Here is a 22,862-nt window from a genome sequence, read left to right as displayed (position 1 = left end):
TATGCCATCATGTGCCAGCAATCCCCCTCTGCCATGTACATTGGCCAAACAGGACGGTCTCTATGTAAAACAATAAATGGACATAAATCAGAATTAGGAATGGTAACATACAAAAGCCAATAGGAGAACACTTGTCTCCCTGGACATTCTATAAGAGATTTAAAAGTAGCCATACTTCAACAAAAAGAACTTCAAAAACAGACTTCAAAGAGAAACTGCAGAGCTACAATTCATTTGCAAATTTAACACCACTCATTCGGGCTTGAACAGGGACTGGGAGTGGCTGGCTCACGACAAAAGCAATTTCCCTCTCTTAGTACTGATACCTCTTCATCAATTACTGGGAGTGGATCACATCCGCCCTGATTGAATTGGCCCTGTCAACACTGGTTCTCCACTTGTAAGGTGACCTTCTCTTCATGTATCAGTGTATTTATGCCTGCATCTGAAGAAGTGGGTTTTTTACTCACAAAAGCTTATGCCCAAATAAATCTGTTAGTCTTTAAAGTGCCACCGGACTCCTCATTGTTTTTGTGGATACAGAGTAACACGGCTACCCCCTGATACTTAACAGTGTAGACTGTCACACTAGGGTACAGGGATGGCTCTCCCACAGACCTCTGTGGGTCTGTAGCCAGCCTGGCTTTAACACCCCTGGCCATGATAGGCCTATTGGGATCATCTAGCCTGACTTTCTTTATAATACAGGCCATGGAACTTCCCCAAAATATTCCTAGGGCAGGTCTTTTAGGAGAACTTCCAGTCTTGATTTTAAAATGATCAGGGATGGAGACTCCACCATGACCCTCAGGAAGTTGTTCCCATGGTTACTTACTCTCACTGTTACAAATTTACACTTATTTCCAGTCTGAGTTTCGCTAATGCCAACTCCCAGCATTCAGATGGTGGTGCACCTTCCTCTGCGAGATCGGGGAGCAGAGCACCCAAGGGGGCTGGATGTGGGGGGAGAGAGCGAAAGCCACCCAGGAAGGCAAAGGGCATTTGAGCCCTGTGACCCTTTTTACCCCACCAACTAAGTTCCCCTTGAGACTCTGACCCCAGTAACCCCCTGACCCCATGGTATCCCTGCACCCTGTGACCCCTGACCCCTGACCCCCACGCCTCACTGTGCGTCTCACACGATAACTGGTCGGGACCCAGCGCCGGGATCTGCGCGTGCGCAGCTCGAGCTTCCCATCCCCGAGCGCTGCGTGCAGCAGGGAGGCCGCCCCGCCCCGCCGCCAGAGCCATGGCGGCCGCGTTCCGGAAAGCGGCGCAAGGCCGGGCAGCTGGGACCCGGGAGCGCGGCAGGTGAGGCCGCGAGACCCCCCGCCGGGGCCCAGCCCCAAGTCCGCCCGCCGCGCGCCGCCGCGCCCCTCGCTTAGCCCCGCGTCTCGCTTGGCTTTCGCAGCCCCGTCGTCATGGCAGCTGGCTCCTGGAGAAGAAGAAGGATTACAAGCGCCGAGCCGGTGAGTGCGCCCGCGCCGCGCGGGCGGGGTGCAGGGGCCGCTCGGCCTGCGCATTCACCGCCCCTGCTCGGCCCCGCCCGGTCCCCCCGTGTCCGCCGGCCCCGGTCCCTCCTTCGTGTCCGCCCACCCCCCATGTCCGCTGGGCCTTGTCCTCGGCCCGCCCCGCCTCCCGGTCCCTCCTTCGTGTCCGCGCCCCCGTGTCCGCCGGGCTTTGGCCTCGGCTTCGGTCTCCATCCGCCTGCCCCGCCCCCCCGTCCCTCCTTCGTGTCTGCCCGGCCCCGCCCCCTTGGCCGGCTTGTCCGCCCACCCCGTGTCCGCCCGCCTTGATCCACCGTGCCCCTGTCCCGGCCCCGTGTCCGCCCGCCCCTCCCGGTCCCTCCCCCGTGTCCGCCTTCAGCCTGCCCCCTTGTCCGCCCCTGCTCCCTCCCCTGTGTCCGCCTGCCCCGGTCCGGCCGTGTCCACCCACCCCGTGTCCGCCTGCCTTGATCCACCGTGCCCCTGTCCCGGCCCCGTGTCCGCCTTCAGCCTGCCCTGGTCCGGCCGTGTCCACCCGCCCCTCCCGGTTCCTCCCCCGTGTCTGCCCAGCCGTGTCCACCCCCACCCCCCGGTCCCTCTCCCGTTTCCGCCTTCAGCCTGCCCCGGTCCGCCTGCCCTCTTGTCCGCCCCTGCTCCCTCCCCTGTGTCTGCCCAGCCGTGTCCACCCGCCCCTGTGTCCGGCCTCGGTCCCACCCCTGTGTCCGGCCTCGGTCCCACCCCTGTGTCCGGCTCCGGTCCGCCCGCCCCGGTCCTGTGCTTGGTCTGGCCATGCAGCACCTCACATGAGACAGCAACACAAGTAAACGCAGGGATTAGGGTTTCCGTGTTACCTCTAGGAATTCAGTAAGGCCCTGATCCTGCAAACAATGATGCATGTGCACAGCTTTACTCATCTGAGTATCCGCCTCCACATGAGTAGCCTTCCAGCTCCAGTGTCCATGTGTGAATACTTGAGTGTCCATAGTGTTGAGATTTAAGATCGCGGAGAGATGGATGGAGAAGATCCCACAGTTACTCTTGTGACTACCACGAAACTTACAAACCAAAAAACTCTGTGTTTGAAGGAGTTAGTTGCTGAGCTTCTTGCAGGTCTGTGGGTTCCTGTCTCCAGTGAGACTTGTGTTGGGGGTGAGGGAGCCTCAGCTGCTACTTTAGCGCTGAACATGTGGAGATGATCATGTTGGCAGGTTGGTGAAAGGAATAAATTCAGTGGGTAAATGGTCTGTGGATTTCTGGTTCTATTTGTAATGCCTTTTGTGCTGCTGCAAATTTAGAATCATTGAGTATTTATTGTTTCATTGGATGTGTGTGCACATATGAATGCAGGTGGTCTTAAATATATTGTCTGGTTTTTCAGTGACTATCACAAGAAACAGAATGCGCTCAAAGCACTTCGCAAGAAAGCCCTGGAGAAAAATCCTGATGAGTTTTATTTTAAAATGACCCGTGTGCAGCTCCAGGTGAGAATCTGCTTTGTTGTTTTCAGACAGGGTGGCCTTATTCTGCTTTGGGTAATGGGTACCTGGGTTTCTTCTGTCCCCTTCCCCTTTTAAAAAAAAAAAAAAATAAAAATAAAAATTTATGAATGCTTAAATAAATAGCCTGGTACCCACTGTGCCTGGCTGCAGCATGGCCTGCTCCTGATATCAGAGGAGATGCTCATTTTACTCTCTGGAGTCTTTATTAGAGGAATAGGGCATTGAGGGGCTTTTCCTCTGCCCTAGTAGCTTAGGCCCTGTCTACACTACAAAGTTTTGTCAGCAAAAAGCAGCTTTTGTTTACAAAACAGGGGAGGTGTACATGCTACAAAGCTACTTTTGGTGGCAAAACTCTGCTGTTAAAACCACCTCGACAAGCTGCATAAAGCCTTTTACTGCAAAGTTAAAGCAACAAAGGGTCAGTGCAGATACTGCTGTATGTTTTATCAACAGAACTGGCTTCTGCCAGTATCCCATAATGCTCTCTGTTTTGATCTGCAGGCATGCGCTCCTTCCTTTTCAAAGCTCCAGAAAGCATCTTACAGCTGAGCGCGCAAAGAGCAAATAATTGGAATCTTCTTGTTCTGCTCTGCGCTGGGAGCACAGCAGCGGGCAGAGGTGGGAGGTCCTTAGTGCGGAGAGCTCACAAGGCTGCTCAGGATGCTGCTCCCAGCACCTGTGGAGGTTGTGAGAAAACTTGGAGGGAATCCACAACTGCAGGCAGAGCATGCAGCTGTCCTGAGCAAAGATGGAGGCTGGCTTGGGGGGGTTGGGTTCCCCTCCCTCCCATCACGCGCTTCAGTTGAAAAGCTACTGACAATCTGCTAGGATGCCCTTTAAACGATGGGATTGAGAAACCTGCCTCATGTGATGCTATACCTGCCTCGTGAGGCATTGCAAACCCTTCCCAAAGCTCCCTGTGGCCAGTTGCACAGTGGGATAGCTACCACAGTGCACTTCTTTCTGTGTTGATGCAAGAGCTGTTAGTGTGGATGCACTCTGGTGATGCAAGGAACTAGTATGGACATGCAGCAACGGTTTTAATTAAAATGGCATATCTTTTGCTGACAGAACTTTGTAGTGTAGACAAGGCCTTACTTTTAGGAGTTTAACTGCAGAGATCAACAATGTACTTTGTTTGCTTTTAGGATGGAGTTCATGTAATTAAGCAGCCAAAGGAAGAGGTGACCCAGGAACAGCTGAAGGTGATGAGGACACAGGATCTCAAATATGTAGAAATGAAAAGAGTGGCAGAGGCCAAGGTAATAGTCTTTACTGATTCTCTCATTACTGTCCAGTTTGTTCATAATGAATACATTTTAACTTCATTTGTCCCATTGCCTGGTAGGCATTTGTTTGATAATGTTAGATTTCAGTCATACAAGAAATGACAGAAGGAAATGTCAATACAGCTTAATTGTATGGGGGAAGGGGGTGTCTTTGATTGAAACTGTGTCCTAGACTGCTTCGTTGCTTAGACAATGCATGGTATATTGGATAAACTATCGTAAAACATTATGTAGATGTTAGACATTAAATGCTTGGCCTTGTTTCTGACATTTAGCATGAATTGAAGATTATTGATTCTGAAATAACTGTTTAGTTTTAAAAGGACACAGTCAATTTAGATCAAGCTGTCTGTTACAATAGCACCTAAGATCTCTGTAATGAGACTAGAGAAACAAAAGTATTTGTCACTTTGAGTTTGTTTCCTTTGTGTCATTGCCAGTACTTTGAGGATAGTCACTTCTATTCTTTCCTCTGTGTGGTTAGTTTCCTCTTGTTTGTGTGGCTTTCTCATGCAGCAATCCGGAGAGAAACATAGGAAAATGATTGTAAAATTACAAACCTAACCAAGGAGTTAGGGGAGGGATAGTACTTAGAATTATTTTAAATTCTTCTTGAATTGACAAGGTCTTAAAGAGAGACAAATGTAAACAATGGACTAATCGCCTGGTTCTTATCCGTTTACAAAAGAATTAATAGGAGTGAAGAGTTTTTAGCTATTGAGAGAGTATTTGTTGCTGCGACACAAAGGAAGCATTGCCCACTGCTGAAGGCTGTTTTTTCTCCTTCCCACAGAAAATTGAAAGGATGAAATCAGAGCTCCACCTGCTGGATGATCAGGGGACGCAATCAAACAAGCACGTGTTCTTTTTTGATACCAAAAAAGAAGGTAAGATTAGGGCTTTATTTATTGAAAAGAACTTCCCTTCAGCATCTCTGGGCTGTGTCCAAATCTTTAAAATTGTGTGGTTGTTCCTTCACACCTTTCTTTTTGAGGGAGATCCTCTCTCAGAAATGGTGACTTGTCTGAGGCTCTGAGGGCTCATTACTGAACAGTGAAAGAGATGGATTGCTCCACTTGCTCAGGTGTTGGGCTGGACCGCACTCCTGAAGAGGGCAAAAGGTGACCTGGTACTCTCCATCTCATAGCAAGTATAAGCCATGTATTTGGATGAAATGCTCAATCTGTCACAAGAAATCTTCTGAACTCACATTACTAATCTTAAATTCTTTTTTAAAAATATTTTTAGTTCAAGAATTTGATGTTGCAACTCACCTGAACACATCCCCAGAGCTAGTGGACAGAGTGTATAACCGACCTACTATTGAAACCCTGCAGAAGGAAACAGTAAAAGGAGCCACTCACCCTGCCCATTTAAAGGTAGACTGTGTAGCCACCCTGTATGATTTAGCATTCACTAGTAAACGGGGTCCTTACACTTAAAATGTAATGGACACTAGAAGAGTCCATTGGAGCATTCTCTGGCTGAACACATTTGCTTTTATAGGCTAAGGCTTTTGGGTGGTGGTACCAGGGATTGAGGGGCACCGTGGCAAAGAGTCAGGGACTGATTGGCATCCGTCCTCATGGAGCCAGCTTTTCATATCTGGACTCCTATAGTCAAATCTTCCCCAAGACCAGAAGCAGAAAAGCAGTTTAGTCACATCCTGGTCAAGTAGGGGCACTTGTCTGCACTGCTGAACAGTGGGCACGACAAGTATCCTTTCCTTACCAGAACAAGAGTAAGAAATGGTGCTGGACATCAGGCTTGAGATGGATTGGCAGAGCATATGAAGTAAGGTGGCATAGCATGGGTGCACCCTTTGCTACTGAGTGTGTCTCTTGCATAAGCTTCATTATCTTTTGATGGTTTTGCTCCCTAAAAGAGGCAGTTTCAATTGATGCTAAGGGCACTTGTAAGATGTAGCACAAGTCCTACATGGATGGTGGACCTTTTTTTTCTTAGGAGTCTCTCTTCTTATGGCCCTGTTAGTTCTCTTCCACTGAGGCAGTCGTTAGTATTAACTCCAAAAGTGATATTGGGAAGTACAGGTTGAAGTGCAGGTAGAGCCATTGGTGACTCCATGTGCAGATTTGGTATTTTACTGCTGTCTCTGATCCTTATAGAAATGTTGTTTAATTGAGTTTCCAGGATTTTAAGAACCCTTGGTATGGAGAGACTTCATTCATTTGCTTGTTTTAGATATATATATATATATATATAAAACAAGTTTAATAATGCTGTATCTGAGCATTTAAAACAAAACAAAAAACCTTGTAGCCCTAAGTGGGGATAAGAAGAAGCTTCCTGTGAAAGGGATGGCTCTAGTAGATACATATATACAGACTCTGCCTCTTTCCTTTGCACCTGGCAATCCTAATACCGGGATATATGCAGAGATTTCTCTCCACTTATTTCTATGGCTCTTGGTTAATAAATTTATACTTGGATTCTCTTTCCTTCTGTCTTTGAACACAGTGGGGTTTGTGATCCAGTACTCTGCCTTCTCCTCTTTCCCGTGAAGCTGTTTAGGCTGAAATCTCATTTCCTAGCTGTTCTTTAATTTAAAATATGTTTCACCCAGACCTCTGTTCTCCAGCTTGAATTGCTTAGACAGCATCAGCTTTGCTCCTGATGTTTTAATTTCATAGCAGTTCTCTCTCTCTCAGAAGCAGCTAAGCATGGGTTTAGCAGTATAAATGCCTCCCAATTAGCTTGGATATATTGGGCAGTCTTGTAAGCTTGAGTCAGTATGTGCAATAAGGTAAAAATAAAGGTGTTTAAAATTGCTCATAAGATTGCAGCATGTTCTTAAATCAGATGTCAGATAATGTTCCCCACTCCCCTCCCTCCTGCCAGCCCTCTCACTCTGCCTTGGTGTTAAAGTGCTTGGACTAGTTTCAACAGATGGGTTTTTTCCTCTTCCAAAGACTCAGTCACATTGTAAACATGTTGGGATCTGTTCTGTTCAATAATATTAACGAGGTCACACCTGCAGCCATACCACTTTGTGCTTTGAGCCCATCAGCTCTGGCAAGTGAAGTAGAATGTTTGGCTGGGAGGTCTCCATGCAATGCTTTCACGTCAGAAACTGATCTTGGTGACCCTTTTCACTCTGGATCATATGGAGCTAATGCCCAGCATGGTGCTAGAATATTATCCAGTTCAAGATTAGCTTCTGTGCCTCAAGATCCATATAGTGGCTGAGTGTAAACTGCAGCAGACTCAGTAGGTATAGACTAATCTCTTTCTCGGTATTGAGCAAGCTCTGCCCTTCATTCAGAAAGGACTTCCGCTCATGCATTGGTGGTCTTAGACACAACTGCACTTCAAAGCTGTAAAACTGTCAGCATCATCTTCAGTCACAAAGGACAAGAAGAAACAGCTAGGAGGTCCTTTACTGCTGTGGTATATTGACTTTTGGATGAGCTGTGAAACCAAGGTTCCAGTCACATATCATCGGAGAAGACCTAGAGGCCTGTTGTCCTAATTATCTTGCCTGTATTAACCCTTAGGTCCCTGCTAAGATTATGGTACGTGCAAGGAAATCAGCTCTCGGAGTCAAGGAGTTAAACAATGAGCCTTTTGGAAGCAACCACAAAATTGGTATTTGGTGCTTTAGTAGAACTCTTTGTTTGTGGAACTTGTGTGGTTTTTTGTTTAATCAAAAACTCAATTAGTCACCCTAAGTGTGATCCCTGGCAGCCTGGGATGAGTTGAGCGAGAGTATATCTTTTTCTTGTTCTTTTTCTGTACTAAAAAATGCTCTTTTCCTCCTTCAGAAATTAGCCCAGCAAAGGAAGCACCAGTACAGCCTCCTGAAACAGCGCATTGAGCGTGAAAAGATGATGTTTGTTATTGCTCAGAAAATCCAGGCACGCAAAGATCTCTTGGTGAGGGAGCAAAGACTTAACTCTTGTATTTTGGACTCTGCTTGCTGAGGGTCTTACTGCTGAGAACAGGTTTCGTGTGGGTGCACACATTTCCTTACTTGTGGAGTATTTCAGGTAGCTCCTTATAAAAGTTACCAAGAAACGTCCCAGCTGTAATGATAGCACAGATCACTCGTTTATATGATATTGTACCCATTTGGGCCTTTGGTCCATAAATTTAAAGCAGAGAGTCAGTTCTCTGTGTAGCCTATTCAGTCTATTATAAAGCGCTGTTTAAATCTGAAGTTGGAGCTGTGAAGTAGCAGGAGGGAGGTACAAGGAGGTTGTGGTCTCTCTAGGTTAGGAACAGATCTTCAAAATTCTAAAGAGATTTCCTGTGTCAGTGGGGACTTGCCGGTCAAAGAACAGGTTGTATGGCTAGCACCACAGTTAGAGATGAAAAGAGCAGATGAAAATATCTTCTGCCCACTAAAGATGAGGAATTGCCCAGTTTCCACTGAACCTAATCTGCACCTCCAGTTCCACCAACGCTTCCATTTTCTCCCCTTAGGGTATGTTTCTCTTATCATTTGATAGAAAAGAAAATAAATGTTTGTTTTTTGTTTCAGGACAAAACTTCCAAAGTGAAGGTGAAGAAAGAAACTGTAAATAGCCCAGCTGTTTACAAATTCAAATTCCAACGGAAACGTTAATTTTTCTGAGAAATAGTTTTTGACGTCCTCGTGTAGATCTAATTGACATAACAAATATGTTTTTTCTTGTGGAGAAGTGCTGGTATTTTGTCAGTATCAGGTTTATTTCCACTGCAGTTTAATGTTTTGTCAAAGTAAGCCTTATGGGTATTTGTAACTATAACACCTTCTATTTAATAAATCCAAGATGATTTCTGCTTCAGTTTTGGTATTTACACATTGGAAACACCAAAAGAGGTGTCCAGATACTTTGGTGAAAACCCTAAGAGAGAGATGCTGAGCTTGTAACTACATTTTGATAGGCATTTTGTGTGCACAATACACAAAGGGGAGACTGGCCCCTCACCAGGGAGAGGGAGGTAAAGTTTGTGGCTATGGGATGGTGGTCTGTCTAGGTCTGGTGGAGGCTCCATACCAGCTCGCTCATCCTGTCGTTCTAGATGGTAAAAGTCTAGGATCAGTCTCTAAACATCTACTTTGTCTGTTCCATTGCATCTCCTTCCATTTTCCGTCTCTTGGTTGACTTCTCTGTTCTGTCTATTCATATTTATTTTACAGTCCTATAACACTGGTGAGGGGGATTGCATAAGGACACGTTCTTAAATAATACTCTTCCCTGGCCACAGGCTTATACAGTGGGGTTAAGGAGGAGCGATGTAGTGTGAAGGCAGAAATATGCCTCTCTTCCCTGTCAATAACTGTACAGTCCCCAAGAAAGCCATAGGTGCTACATAACCGCACCTGGGTCACACGAACTTTTGTGGCTTTTGTGTTTTGGTTTCTTGTGTCTCATAACTTTCCAAAAGGGCCCTGCCTGTTCTGAGGGAGATTCCCAGTGAGCCTGAGCATGAGCATTCCTCAGATTGAGATGTAACAGGGGTAGCCACTCAGCCCCAGAGGCAGGCAGCAGGATATCTGTTCTGTGTATACTTTGCTTGTTGCTATGGAGTCTGAGTGCCTGGAGGGTGAATTCACATGGGGACAGTTAGTTGACATGTCCTTGGGACCTGTGCCCGTGTGAGGACATTCGCTATCTCATGTCAGACAGGCTCAGGCTGAAGAGACAACTAGTGCACATGAAGAGACCCCTTTGGATGCTCTTGGAGGAGAACTTACTTTGTTTCTTAGGCTGTAGTGTAGACATAGCTTATGCTGGCAAAACTTGTGTCGCTCAGGGGTGTGAATATTCCAACCCCCCCGAGCGATGAGCTACACCGATATATGCGTTCATGTGCACAGTTCTGTGTCTGCAGGAGAGCTGCTCCTGCTAACATAGCTTATGCTGCTCATGGAAGTGGTTACTTTATGCCAAGGGGGGAGCTCTGTCCCGTCGGTACAGATCGTCTTCACCAGATGCGGTGCAGCTGTCTCAGTTCAGCTGAGGTACTGTAGCACTTAGACATACCTTAAGAAACATTTTGGTGCAGGAGCAAGTGATGAATTACCTACATAAGAACAGCCCTACTAGGTCAGACCAAAGGTCCATGTAGCCCGGTATCCTGTTGGCCAACGGTGGCCAAGGGCAGGTGCTTCAGAGGGAAAAGAACAACAGAATCATCAAGTGATCCATCCCCTGTCTGCAAGTGTTCCTAGTCCCCAGGTGACCAGGGTCTGTTCTTTTCTCTATGTATGAACCTTAAGGAAGGGTCCTAGTTTCCTTCTAAAAGCAGTGATGCAAAAACCTAATTTTTTTTAAAATCTGTTTAGCAAGAATTAATCTCAGTATTTGTATGTTAACAAAACTCTTCATTACACAAGAGCAAAGGAATGGTATGAATGGTACAGGGACACCAAATAGAAATGTGTTGTAAAGCAAATAGAAGTTTAAATAAAATGGAGTCCGTCACTTTACATCAACATAAGAATGACCAGACTGGGTCAGACCAAAAGTCCATCTAGCCCAGTCTGCTGTCTTCTGACAGTGGCCAATGCCAGATGCTTCAGAGGGAAATGAACAGAACAGGTAATCATTTAAGTGATCCTTCACCTGTCACTCATTCCCAGCTTCTAGCAAACAGAGGCTAGGGACACCATTCCTGCCCATCCTGGCTGATGGACCTATCCTCCATAAACTTATCTAGTTCTTTTTTGAACCCTGTTACGGTCTTGGTCTTCACAACATACTTTGGAAAAGAGTTCCACTGACTGCATTGTGTGAAGAAATACTTCCCTTTGTTTTAAACCTGCTGCCTATTAATTTCATGGAGTGACCCCTGGTTCTTGTGGCAGGATTAGGTGTAAATAAGTCATGATTTTGTGGACCTCGATCATATCCCCCTTCTTCGTCTTTTTTCCAAGCTGAAAAGCCTCAATCTTATTAATCTCTCTTTGTACTGCAGCCATTCTATACCCCTCATAATTTTTGCTGCCCTTTTCTGAATGTTTTCCAATTCCATTATATCTTTTTTTGAGATGGGGTAACCACATCTGCATGCAGTATTCAAGATATGGTCATACTGTGGAGTTATATAGAGACAATATATTTTATGTCATATTAGCTATCCCTTTCTTAATGATTCCCAATGTTCTGTTCGCTTTTTTGACTGCTACTGCACGCTGAGTGGATCTTTGCAGAGAACTATCCACATTGACTCCAAGATCTCTTTCTTGAGTGGTAACAGCTCATTTAGACTCCATTTCATATGTATAATTGGGATTTTCTAATGTGCATCACTTTGCATTTATCAGCATTGAATTTCATCTGCCATCTTGTTGCCCAGTCACCCAGTTTTGTAGGAGAATAACTCCCAGCATGGACTGAAATGAAGTCCTTGCTATAAAAATGTTCTGAGAGGCTGGAGTGTTTGTCTGGTTCATCTGCCAGGAAGGGGAGGAAAAAACTCAGCAACAGTTGTCAGTCCAAATGTGTGGTAGAGATAATACTAGGCAGACAGATAAAACTGTCCTCAGATCCTTCTACTCAGTGATGCTTTTGTGTGCAGAATCCAGGGCAGAAATGCTAATATGAATTCTGCATACTGTGCTGACTGCAAAATGTGTACTAATATTTAATCCTGTACATCATCGAAGCATGGTACAGATAAATGAATCTTCTCATCACTCAGTGATGCATATAAACCACTCTCCTCTCTCTTCTGCAGAGAGTGAAATGGAGGCAGGCCAATATTTTCAGAGGTGGGGGTGCCTGAAGTTAGGATTCTGGCTTTATATTGAGGCACCACAGTGAAAAGCAGGCCACTTCTAGAGCTGCAGCTGCTACTGAAATCAGCTCTAGGTAGGTGCTTCATCTCTGAGAGCCAGGCTGCTTTGAAAATCCTTCCTACAGCTTGAGGGCTGGGCTTTTGAAGATGCCTAGGGACTAAAGTGCAATGGCCTTTGAGCGCCCTGCTCCTTTGACAACCCCAGCCAAAGTGCCTCACTTTAGGTGACTGCAAATTTTGCCAGTGTGCCGTGTTCAAGAGCAGAGCTAGGTTTGGAACCTGACTTCCGCTGCATCCCAGTCTCCATTAGAGCAAACTACCTCCCCTCCAACGCCAGGGCCTGTTCTAAACTATACTGACTACATCAATAAGTAGCTGGAGCTAGCGACCCACTTGCCAACTCTGCAGACCCAGCATGAATGGACTTTGGCAGGGCTGCTGTCATTACAGGGGGAATTGGATTAAACTAAGGACAATTAAACTCTGCAGATGGAAGACCCTCCTTACGTGAGTGTCTTTAGTGATCATCTAGCAGCCACGTTTAGCTGAAACAACGGCTGGGGTCCAATTCCTTACAAAAGGTGAATAAAACAAGAATGTTTAAATGCTCATGAGTCAGCAGCACAAAGTATAATTTTATAGAATTCGCACTACAAATGAGGGGCCCAGCAGATGGCAGTAGTGTTCCACAGTGTGGGGCTAGGAGGCAGAGGACTAAGTGATGGGGAACAGCTGCCATCCAAAACTCAGCCCTGGCTATGATGTGCATTGCTGTGTGTGCTATGATGTCCAGGGCTTGACTGAGAAGTACAGTCTGCTTGGTAAATAAAGCCATCCCTTTAATCTCTAAAACACCAGTTGCCAGATACTTTATAAAGGTCTTCAGGTGACTTTTTAAAAAATCTGGGCAGGATCAGAACTCAGGAATGCCATGTCTCTCTCCAAGCATTTCTAAATGTTGGCGACTTTTTCAGAAAATACCACATTGTTAAATTAAAACAATATGATCTTGTAAACACACCTGCCAATTTGCAAAGTGGGGTAAATTCATAAAAAGTTGCAGAATGTGATGTTCAGCCAAATGATTATATTTTTGGAATACAATAATTGGCAAATAATTTTTTACCCTTTGCCCAAGTGCAGTCACAAATATGGTCACACTGGAATTCACTTTTGAATTTGAAAAAATATTTTCTGTTTTCTGTATTCTTCTCCTGGGTCGTTATTTAAAGTCGTGGGAGGCAGGGCAGGGTCCTGTAATCCCCACTGTTTTCAGCTGCACAGAGGGGGAGCTGTCCAGCACTTCCTGCCATTTTGTCTCTATAAATGTCAATGAATGTGTCCACCCTTCTCAACGCTGGGCATTGTGCAATCCCAGCTATGGGTACATGTTTGTGATACATATCCTGCAATACTTGGCCTGTGAACACAGCCATGCAGAGCAGCATGGTACCAGGACTTGTCAGAACATGAAGCAATAAAGCAAGTTGATGTCTGTCCGTATCTTCTCCACTCAACTCCCAGCTGGCACTAGGGACATTCTCCAAGTGACATGCTCAGTCTCACGTTTGGCTCAGCATTTCGCACTTGGCCACGGCGTTCTGTAAGGCACTCTCACAAGCTGGGTGATTCTCCAGGGTGCGCAGCGGGGGAAGTTACTGGAACCCAAATCAGCTTTCTTTATATTTACAAAAACAAGAAAATGTGGCACCTGCCTGTCTCTAATTTAATTAGGAGGTGCCACGCTCTTGTGCACTGGCCAAGAGAACAGCTTAGCAGGTCCTCTAGGAGCCAGCTGCCTCTAACATGAAGCACCTTAGTATTCAATTCCAAAGACCTCCAGGGCCTAACCATTCTGCTGAGGGCAGGCTTCCAGGGCTGCTGTCAGTCTAACTCTGGTCCAGCTGTTCTAAAACTTCCCCTAACAGGAATGTTTCCAGGACTGTTGAGAATTCCAGGGGTAGCAGCTCTTTGTTATTTTTTAATTAATATTTCCCTGGAGTGTTTGCAACTGAAACAATATGGTGGCAGAGATGGGCTAGCGTGTGAGAATTTAGCAAATCAGTCACTTTCACTTATAAAAGAGAAACTGAACTCTCTGTTTCCCAGTGTTGCTAACTCTCAAGAGTCTCACGATAATTGGTGTTTTCCTTAAAACTCCAGCTCCAGGAGTCAGGTGATTACTAGAGACTCAGCTTTTAAAAAAAATTTCTTCCTGGCTATGGAGAAAAGCCTGAAATGTAACCTCTAGAGGCTCAGTAGCCAGAATGCAAAGTGCTCTTATTTTAGGCATCTCCTGATTGTTAAGGCAATCTGCTTGAATATTGAATGCTTGAGGTTGGCATTGGCAATATTCAGAAAAATGCAAAAAGTGTAAGGTGTGAAAAGTCAATAAGATTGTTCTAAATTAATTTTCAATGAATTCTGGTGTAATGTGTAATCCAGAGTGGGAAATTTGTTTTAACAATCAATTGGGCTAAATTGTAAGATGTATTATTCGTTAACATTAATATGAAGGGAACTCAATGTATTGCATCTGTGACTTTTGGGGTGAAGCTTTCTTTGGGCTGAAATCAAAATGCATAAATAAGTATAATCTTCATCCTTGCGTAAACTCAGCTGAGTTGCAACAAATACTAGAAAGGGTGGACGTGAAAACCAAAAATTCAAAGCCTCAGTGGAAGAAATCAAGGCAATTATGAGTTCAGAGACAGGCTGAGCTAGAGCGGCTCATCAGTGTAGGGTTTGGAATGTCCATTGTGTGTGTATATGTCTGAGGCATGTGGCAAACACCTCACCATTGGAACTTCTCCCTCATTCACCTTGCTCACTGGTAGCCTGGGTCTCTTGCCTGTGGTTAGGACACAAACTCCTCCCCTGTAAACTAAAGGCAGATGCACAGGAGGGCAGGCTCCAGATCCCTTCTCCAAGGAAATTCTCCAAATTCCTAGAGCACAGAAATAGTTGTCTTCACTGCATACATTCAAACAGCTCCTTTGCTGAGAAGGTGATATGGAGTCTCTGAACCCTTGGGCGCCAGTTCAAATCCAACCTGTGGCAGTAGTGACTGAATGTTTTTAGCATCTGATGGCAAATGAGGAATAAGTTGGAGAGCTCCACCCAGAACCCAGTGCCCAGTGCCCATGCTATAAAATGTGACTTACAGCTTCAGCTGAGGGCCTCAGGATTCAATGGGCATTAGAGAGTGAACCCACCTGCCCCCTCACCCTTGGATGTCAGGGCTGAGTCATGCTCACTGCCCTGCATTGCTGTGCTCAGCGGAGAACTCCTGGATTGTCAGCACAGCATCTTTCACCAGCACAAAATTCACACACACTATTTCAAAGAAATAAAGTGATGTTCCTTTATCTCCTTGACACATCCAGCTTTGTGTCTGTACGTCTCACAGCGCGGCCACTGCTCACAGTAGAGAGAAACATTCAGGTAATTAAATACTGGAAATGGTGTCACAGGTTAAGCACGGCTTCTTGGTGCCAGGAGCCTGTTCTCCGGGGTGCAGACGTGCGGGGCCAGCAGGAGAATTAAGAGCTGGGCACCTGCTGGAAAAGGGAAGGAGTTTTGGTTTTTCTTTATAGCCAAGTCAGTGCAGTTTCTGGTGTGTTTGGAGCACTGACAGCCAGGGGCTGCTTGGCTTAATCAAAGGTGTGTGTTCGCTGGAGAAGATCTCGGTTCCCATTCTACCTGTGGAATCAGATTGGCTGTTGGCTGCCTGCCATGCATGACACATGTCCATTCAGGAGTCACTGAAACCAGCTTCCTCCCACAGTCTGCTCCCTGCATACAGATACAATTACAAATACTTTGAGGGCAATAAATGAAGAAAAGGAGGGGTTTTAGCATGACCATTCACATCTCATTGTCTTGTATTATCCCTTTGCTCTGTGTGCATGCGCGTGTGTTAGGGCAGCCAGATCTCTGCTGCAGATGTGCTCTGCATGCCCTTGTGCAAAGCTTTGTTAATTTCACACTTGGGCCAGAGTGCCCTAGTGGTTCAGTCCAGTGCTCTGTTAGCAGAACAGGAGTCAGGCATTCTGGACCCAAGACTTTCTCTCTCTGGACTCGGGTAAGTCTCAAAGGGCCAGATCCTGGCCTGATTTGCATGGGATTGCAGAAGGCAAAAACAGGGCAAGGTCTTGCCCAAATTCCCCGCCTCAGTTTGCTCATCTATAAAGGGAGTGATAGCGGCTGGGGCTGCCTGGTGAGGAGTTAATGCTCGACGGTCTGTAGAACACTTCGAAGATGGACAGTCCATAGGAGACAGGAGTGTGAGCAGTAGCCTGTGTCATCTTGGCCACACACCAAGTATGCTGCATGTTGAGGGTGTCATTGACCTATCTCCATGAGCTGGTGTAGGCTATAGAGAAGGGGAAATCAGTGGGTTCTTACATACTCCAGCTGGTGCTTCAATGGACCTTGCGGGCAGGAGAGGAGAGTGTCTGCTTGCTGCTCTGCTACTAAAATTATCAGAACAATGACTGAACCAACAAGTTCCTTAGTGAGGAGATTCCATGCAGTTTGCCAAATGCAGATATCAAAATACCCCACAGATTGACGGCTTGGGTTTCAGGTGACTCTGAATAATATTCTGCCATATAACAATTTCATGTGATTCCTTGTTCAAGCCCAAGAACTCAATTGATAATGACTGCCTATAAAAGTTAATAGCAGGGTACATTAAAATGTTTGCAGGATTATCTCTAGGCAACTGCAGCGATATATTACTAGCAGCAGAGTCAGAAGTCCGTAAGCATATCAGATGGGTTTCCTGTAGGCATCATTTTCAGAGGGAGTTTGATGCAGACGGCAGGTCAGCGCAACAGGCCTGGATTTCCCAGTCACTACTCAGAAATAGCCCTAGTGCCTGAGGCTTCAGCAGCAGCACCAAATTCTCTTCCCCGGGATATAACCACAAGGCCAGCCCCAAACAGGATCCTAGTTACCAGTGAAACCATCTCAGGGCCCAGTTGTGGCCCTGCCTTGCTGCCCAAAAGCCAGGAGCCTGCACTGGGGTAATGACACTGAGTGGGGCTTAGGAGATGTGGGTTTAATTCCTGACTCTGCCACAGACTCCCTGAGTGACTTTGGCCAGGTCACTGAATCCCTCTGTCCTCACGCTGAAATGCCCCACTGGGGTGGGGCTGTTGTTAGCAGTTCAAAGGCTCTGGCTGTTGAAATCAAAGGCAGGAGCAAGGCCTGGCTGGTGAAGTGCATTGCTGAGGGCCTTCCAGGGGCTCTGAGGGTGGCCCAGGTGCTGATCTGCTAGATCACACTGCTTCAAGCCCAGCTGCTCTTCCCAGACCAGCAGAAGCTTCCTAGCCCTTTCTCATATTCTTAGGTGCAGTGATGTGCCCAGGGTTGCAGAGCAGAGGCAGGGCTCTTGGTTTCTAGCCCTGGCTTTGACAACTGCAAGGCAATGAATGTTTGCAGCAAGAGCAGAACAGGGCAGTGATGAGTTGTTATTAAATGGAGCAGGATAAAATCTTGAGTTCTCTGAGCTCCCCAAACCAGCCAACCCACAGGCAGGTATATTGTGAGTCAGGTGTGGGCTGGGCCTCTGACATCTGGCCAATCACAGGACAACAGTCAGAGTGGGACTCGCAGGAAATCCCAGGCTAGAAGCTTTCTTATCAAAATTCAGTTTGTCCTTTCAGCCAAAAGCTCCTGGTCAAATGAACTTGAGGAGAGTTTCTAATAAATAAATAGATAATGCAGCCACGCATCCTGGCAAAGCAAGCTCTGTCACAAAGTCCAAAATGCCAAAACATTTAGTCTGAGATATGTTATGCACTAAACATTTCTGGCATGGGTAGAGATCTAAGGCGAATGGTGGGCTCTGAGCAGGTCGGAATCCATTCTTTAGTGGAACATGGTCCCAGGATGTTCCTGGCTTGGCAGACCTGCAGCCAGAAATAATAAGTTAGTGAATATAGATCATCATTTACTTAAGCACTAGCCCTGATGCACCTTTCTAGGGAAGCTCTAATTTATTATGCATTGTCATTAGCTGCAGCAGGCGGCAGGGCTTTCATTAGAGCTGGAGTTAAGGTCTGTTTTGGCTGCCTCATCAGCATCAGTGAACTGCGTCCCTGTGAGGTTTGATACAATTTAATTAACCTAATTAAAAGCTCTGATTGCAGAGATGATTGGGGTAGAGCCAGCAGCAACTGCATATTTATAACGAGCTGGAAGGTGTGGGACTGGAGCCAAATGATATGCATCTCTAATGAGCTGGTGCTATTGAAGTGTGGATTTGGAACACTAACATTTATTTTTGGCAACAATGACCAGTTTATCTTTACATAGAAGCAATCACGGCTTGATCAGATGGAACAGGCAGCTCAGGGCAGCGTTCCATCCCGGGGTCTCCCCTGCCCAGGTGAAAGCCTATGTCCAAGCAGACACACTGCACCCGCACCCCAATGTACATACACTCCTGCATGTGCATGGCCACAGTGATGCGTCCACACACACCACGTGCTAACAGTCGAGTGTCACTGCAAGGGACGGGGCCAGGGTGTTGCATGAGGGACACAACAGAAGTGACGGGCGCATTGGCTGGGGAGCACCTCCCCACCTTTGCTATCCACTCTCTTCCCTGAGCCAGATACATTCTACCAGGGAGCTGGCAGCAAGCCTGCGCTGGACCAGTCCAGGGCCTGGCATTCTGGGCTCAGCCATGGGAAAAGGAGACCCAGACCCAGCTGCCTGGTGGGACCGTGAGGGACCGGGACGAGCCCCATTTGGAAGGCAACAAGGGCAGAGGTATAATGAGCCTGGGGGACATTGGAGTGAGGAGCTGGCCGGACCAGTTCTTGTTTTGCAAAAGAAACTCCCACAATGGCAGCTCCTCTTCCAACTTCCCCTCCAGCTCCAGATGATTCCACAGCTCGTGGCCCAGCCCATCTGCCCCGCTTGCCACCAGAGTCCTCGGCTGTGCGAACACTGCGTTACCCACAGAGATGGGCTGAGCCAGGACTGAGGTGCCACACACAAGCAGTGAGTGTTTCCTCCACCAGCAGCACAGTTCAGCTGTGACACTGGCCTCTCCGTCTCACCCAGCAGCCCGCTGACAGCTTGTCCTGGGCTGGGATGTTCTCTTTCCTTACCGGGGCTGGGATTGCTGACTCTACCGAACCAGTTCCTAGCACAGGGCGACCTGAGTCCCTGGTGGAAGGGAAGGGGCAGCAGCCCCTGAAGCCAGAGGGTGACCTGCCATGTGCAGGCAAGTCTTTGTGCGCTGGGAGTTCAGCCACCCAATGAATTATAGTAACTGCCTGTGCCATTTTGAATCCCCAGAAAGGCTCCTGGGATGAGATCAATCTGTTCCCGGAGATTCCATCTGAGACTCCAGCGAGGCCCTGGCTTTATTTTCAACCAGCAAGCTGTGCCAGCTCACTCCTTCAGCAGATGGTGGTGTCAGTGGGGCTGGGACCTCAGCGAGGGGCGGGGGAAGGAAAGTCTCGGGCTCCCCCACTCCCGGGGCAGTATCAGCACAGGGCACTGAGGATGACTAGCCAAGCATAGCCACGGGTCCTGCCTCAAGGAGCACACAGTGACAATCAGACACACAGCACATAGCAGGATTGGGACACGCGTCGGTATCTGGGGTTTGGGTTGGGGGGGTTCAGCTCTGAATGCCTTCATAGTATGTAGTCCCACCCCCCAGTAAATGCACCAGGGCCTTTTGGAATGCTGATACCAAGCACGCTGGTAGATGAGCCTCAGGGATCCAAGACATGGGCCCAAATTGCAGCGGGTCTGGTCAAATATTCTGCAGGGACAGAGCAGCCTCGCCGTAACACCAGCCTGAGCCGGCAGGGCGGGTGGAGAGCTGCTGGGAGCTGGTGCCACCCCACACAGCAGCAGGCGGGGTTTGGGATGAGGGCTGTGTCCGGGGAAGCAGAAAAGGGGCAAGGCAAGCTGGAGTGCTCTGTTCACCGTGCAAGTGCCCAGGGCAGGGGGGACAAGCTTTTGAGTCCCCCTCCCCACCAGGTGCCCCACACAGCCCCAGCTCAGATCGAGGAAGGGCCCCTTCCCGCACCCCACGCCATACTGCATGGAGCATGGCCTCCTCCTGCCCACTGACAGCTGCTGGGGTGGCCAACAAGCTGTTCCCCCTGCATTAGCAGCTGCCTGCCTGGCTGTGCTGCAGGAGCCACTTGGAGGGCGCCTCCAACCACTCTCGCCTGCTCTCTGCCGTGGGGCTAGGCTGTCTGGTCACCCTACGTGGGGTGGAGACTTGTCCCTGAAGGCCGACTGTTCCCAGCCCCGACTGGGAACATGCACTGGGGCAATCACAGCTGGATTCAGGCCTCAGCTCAGTACTGGAGGAGGGGACAATTCTTAGTTACTTTAACAACCACTTGTGTTTCCTCTGCCAATGCTGTGGGGCCTGGAAGGTGGCTTACTGCTCGCTGTCTGTCTGTCCCCCCAGCTGCTTGGGACCCCAAGTAATGCTGTGTGCCCCGAAGGAGAGCCTCACACTGCCCTACAGTCTGTCACAGATGTAATCAGTTGATTAGTCACAACCCCCTCTGACTTGGAATCAGTGAATGAGCTGGATTATCAGTGCCTGGCGAGGCTGCTCCTGCCAGGATCTCTGTTACCTGGGCCTGGTAGGTGCTTTGTGCTTCTGTAACACTGACAAACCCCAGTCGTCAGCAGGTGGGCTTGAACCGGGGACCTCTGGAGCTTAGTGCATGAGCCTCTACTGCATTTAGCTAAGGTTGTCAAGCATTTTAACTCGCTCGATGTGGTCTTGGTGCCACTAGATGGGACAGAACCCCACCCCCAGAAGGTGTGTGGGTTACATTTCCTTCGCCCATTGCAGGGCTGTCCCACCCTGAATGCAGCCCTGGAGAGGGGGATGGAGCCAGCAGTCACTGGGGCTCAGTTCTCCCAGGCCAGAGGTTGTCTGCAAAAAGCAAGGGTACCGCACCCTGAGCCACTCCTCCTCAGCGGCCCTCCAGCCCTGTGCAATAATTGGGCCCCCTGGCCATGCCATGTCTCTTCCTGTGTCCCTTTCCTGAGCTGTCCACACTGAACTTTGGGCCCACGTTAGTTCCGACCTCGGCTCTCAGCAGAGAGGGGGAAGTGCCAGGTGGAGAGGAGGCAGCGTCAGGCCATCTATCCTGGCCCAAGCCTCCTATGCAGAGCAAAGGCCACAGCTGGGAGACTAAGTCTGCCCGGGAGACTCTAGCTGCAATAATTAGACTGAAAAGAGCCCTCTGATAATGAAGTTGAAAGGAAAGCCAAGATAATCTACATCTGCAAGTGCCATTAATCTTTAAAACTGGAATGATCCGTGACAGCACTGCAGGGCGTATGAAGTAAGGTGTGATTCACGTCTGCTCCTTCCCAGCGCAGCCTCCTGAGCAGCTGATTTATTGGAATAAGGCAACTTTCCTGCATTGTTTCAACAGAGCAATGTTACATAATAAGAGAAACTGTTTTGCTTTCTTTATCAATCAAAGCCTCTCCTTCATGTTTTCAATCATCTCACCATCATTCTTCTACAGCCGGACTCGAGGAGTATCGGAAGGGACTGGGAGCTCTTTGAGATCCACGGCCCCCACTCAGCAGGCATGTTGCCTGCAAGCGCAGAGTTTTGCTCTCACTTTGTCTCCAGAAACACTTGGGCCCTGCGCAAATTAACCAACCTGGGCCGAGGGACTGCCAGTGTCAGCTCCCAACCGCACAGGAGGCCAGATGGGAAGGAGGCGACCCAGTGGCCACGGAGTAATTTGATCTGACCAGGAAATGAGTGTCTCTAATGGATCCACAGATGCACATGCACTGAGAATGCTCTGAACGCCCCATTCAGGCTCAGCCTTGGGGCGGTGAGCAAGGAAAGGGCCTCTGATCTCAGTTGCCTGGAGGAGATGGGAAGTGGTAGGCGGCCTGCAAGCGTTTGACTGAAACAGTCCCTGAAAACTGCAGCTAGTCACTGGAGACATGTCAGTGCCTCACTACTGATAATCCCTTAGGGCTGGTCTACACTGAAACGTCCATTGGCAAAGCTACGTCTCGCTGGGGTGTGAAAAGCACGATGCCAACCTAAGCCCGGTATAAACAGCGCTAAGCCAACAGAAGCATTCTTCCATCAACCTAGCTACTTCCTCTTGGGGAGCAGGGAGAACCCCTCCCATCGCTGCAGTGAGTGACCACACAGAAGCTGGAGTGTAGACGTACCCACAGTAAGAGGGACACACTGTGTCTGAAAGCATGATGGCCCTAAAACTATAGTGTGGGGCTGCCCAGCTCTCCTCCCTTGGCAGATCCCTTGGCAGATAGAGGGGCTGTGCACTGGGCCCCTCTATCTAGGGCCCTGTGACATGGGGGCCCATTGCTCATCAGGAAAAGCAGAGTAGCTGCTGTAGGGCTGAACATGCATCACCCTCTCCTCATGGGAGGCTTCTCCTGCCCTTGAAGCTATAGTTTGGGCATCCTCTGCTGCGCCAATGCCCCTGTATGCTGCAGGATGATGAGCCAAGGGGCACTGCAGGGAATAATTCTTATCCAGGGCTAGGGCTGGTGAGAGCAACTTGTTCTCCCAGATGGCAGAACACAGCAGGCCTGGTTTCATGCTGGCCAAAGAGTTTAGCAATGTGCCTGTGTCACTCAGGTGTACCCGCCCCATCCCTGTGCCATCTCCATCCTCTGTGCCGCCGGGGTCTACCCTCCATCCCTGAGCCACCCAAACATACCCATTCCAGCTCCACTTTGCCTGCTTTCATTTTTTAAATAGCTCTCTCAGGAATGCATTTGCTTCTATTTTCATGGTGGACTGATTTGCTGAGGGAACCTTTTAACTGAATCTGAAG

The 22,862-nt window shown here is 48.1% G+C and overlaps 1 protein-coding gene across 2 annotated transcripts; it reads left to right on the top strand.

Moving 5' to 3' along the window:
• Positions 1-1,569: 1,569 nt before the first annotated feature.
• Positions 1,570-9,059, top strand: UTP11 (UTP11 small subunit processome component). Of its 2 annotated transcripts, none has more exons than XM_075060841.1 (7): positions 1,570-2,594; positions 2,863-2,965; positions 4,132-4,245; positions 5,066-5,159; positions 5,521-5,651; positions 8,055-8,165; positions 8,774-9,059. In XM_075060841.1, exons 2-7 carry the CDS (start codon positions 2,945-2,947, stop codon positions 8,855-8,857), a joined length of 555 nt encoding a protein of 184 aa, XP_074916942.1. In that variant the 5' UTR covers positions 1,570-2,594; positions 2,863-2,944; the 3' UTR covers positions 8,858-9,059. The 2 variants fall into 2 exon arrangements, with proteins under 2 accessions (XP_074916942.1, XP_074916941.1); XM_075060840.1 differs by having other exon boundaries at positions 2,273-2,304.
• The last annotated feature ends 13,803 nt before the right edge of the window (positions 9,060-22,862 follow it).

This window comes from Chelonoidis abingdonii, chromosome 25 (genome assembly GCF_003597395.2).
Source record: "Chelonoidis abingdonii isolate Lonesome George chromosome 25, CheloAbing_2.0, whole genome shotgun sequence".
Lineage (NCBI taxonomy): Eukaryota > Metazoa > Chordata > Testudines > Testudinidae > Chelonoidis > Chelonoidis abingdonii.
Note: the sequence above shows the minus strand (reverse complement) of the source record. Positions and strands in the feature narration are given on the sequence as shown.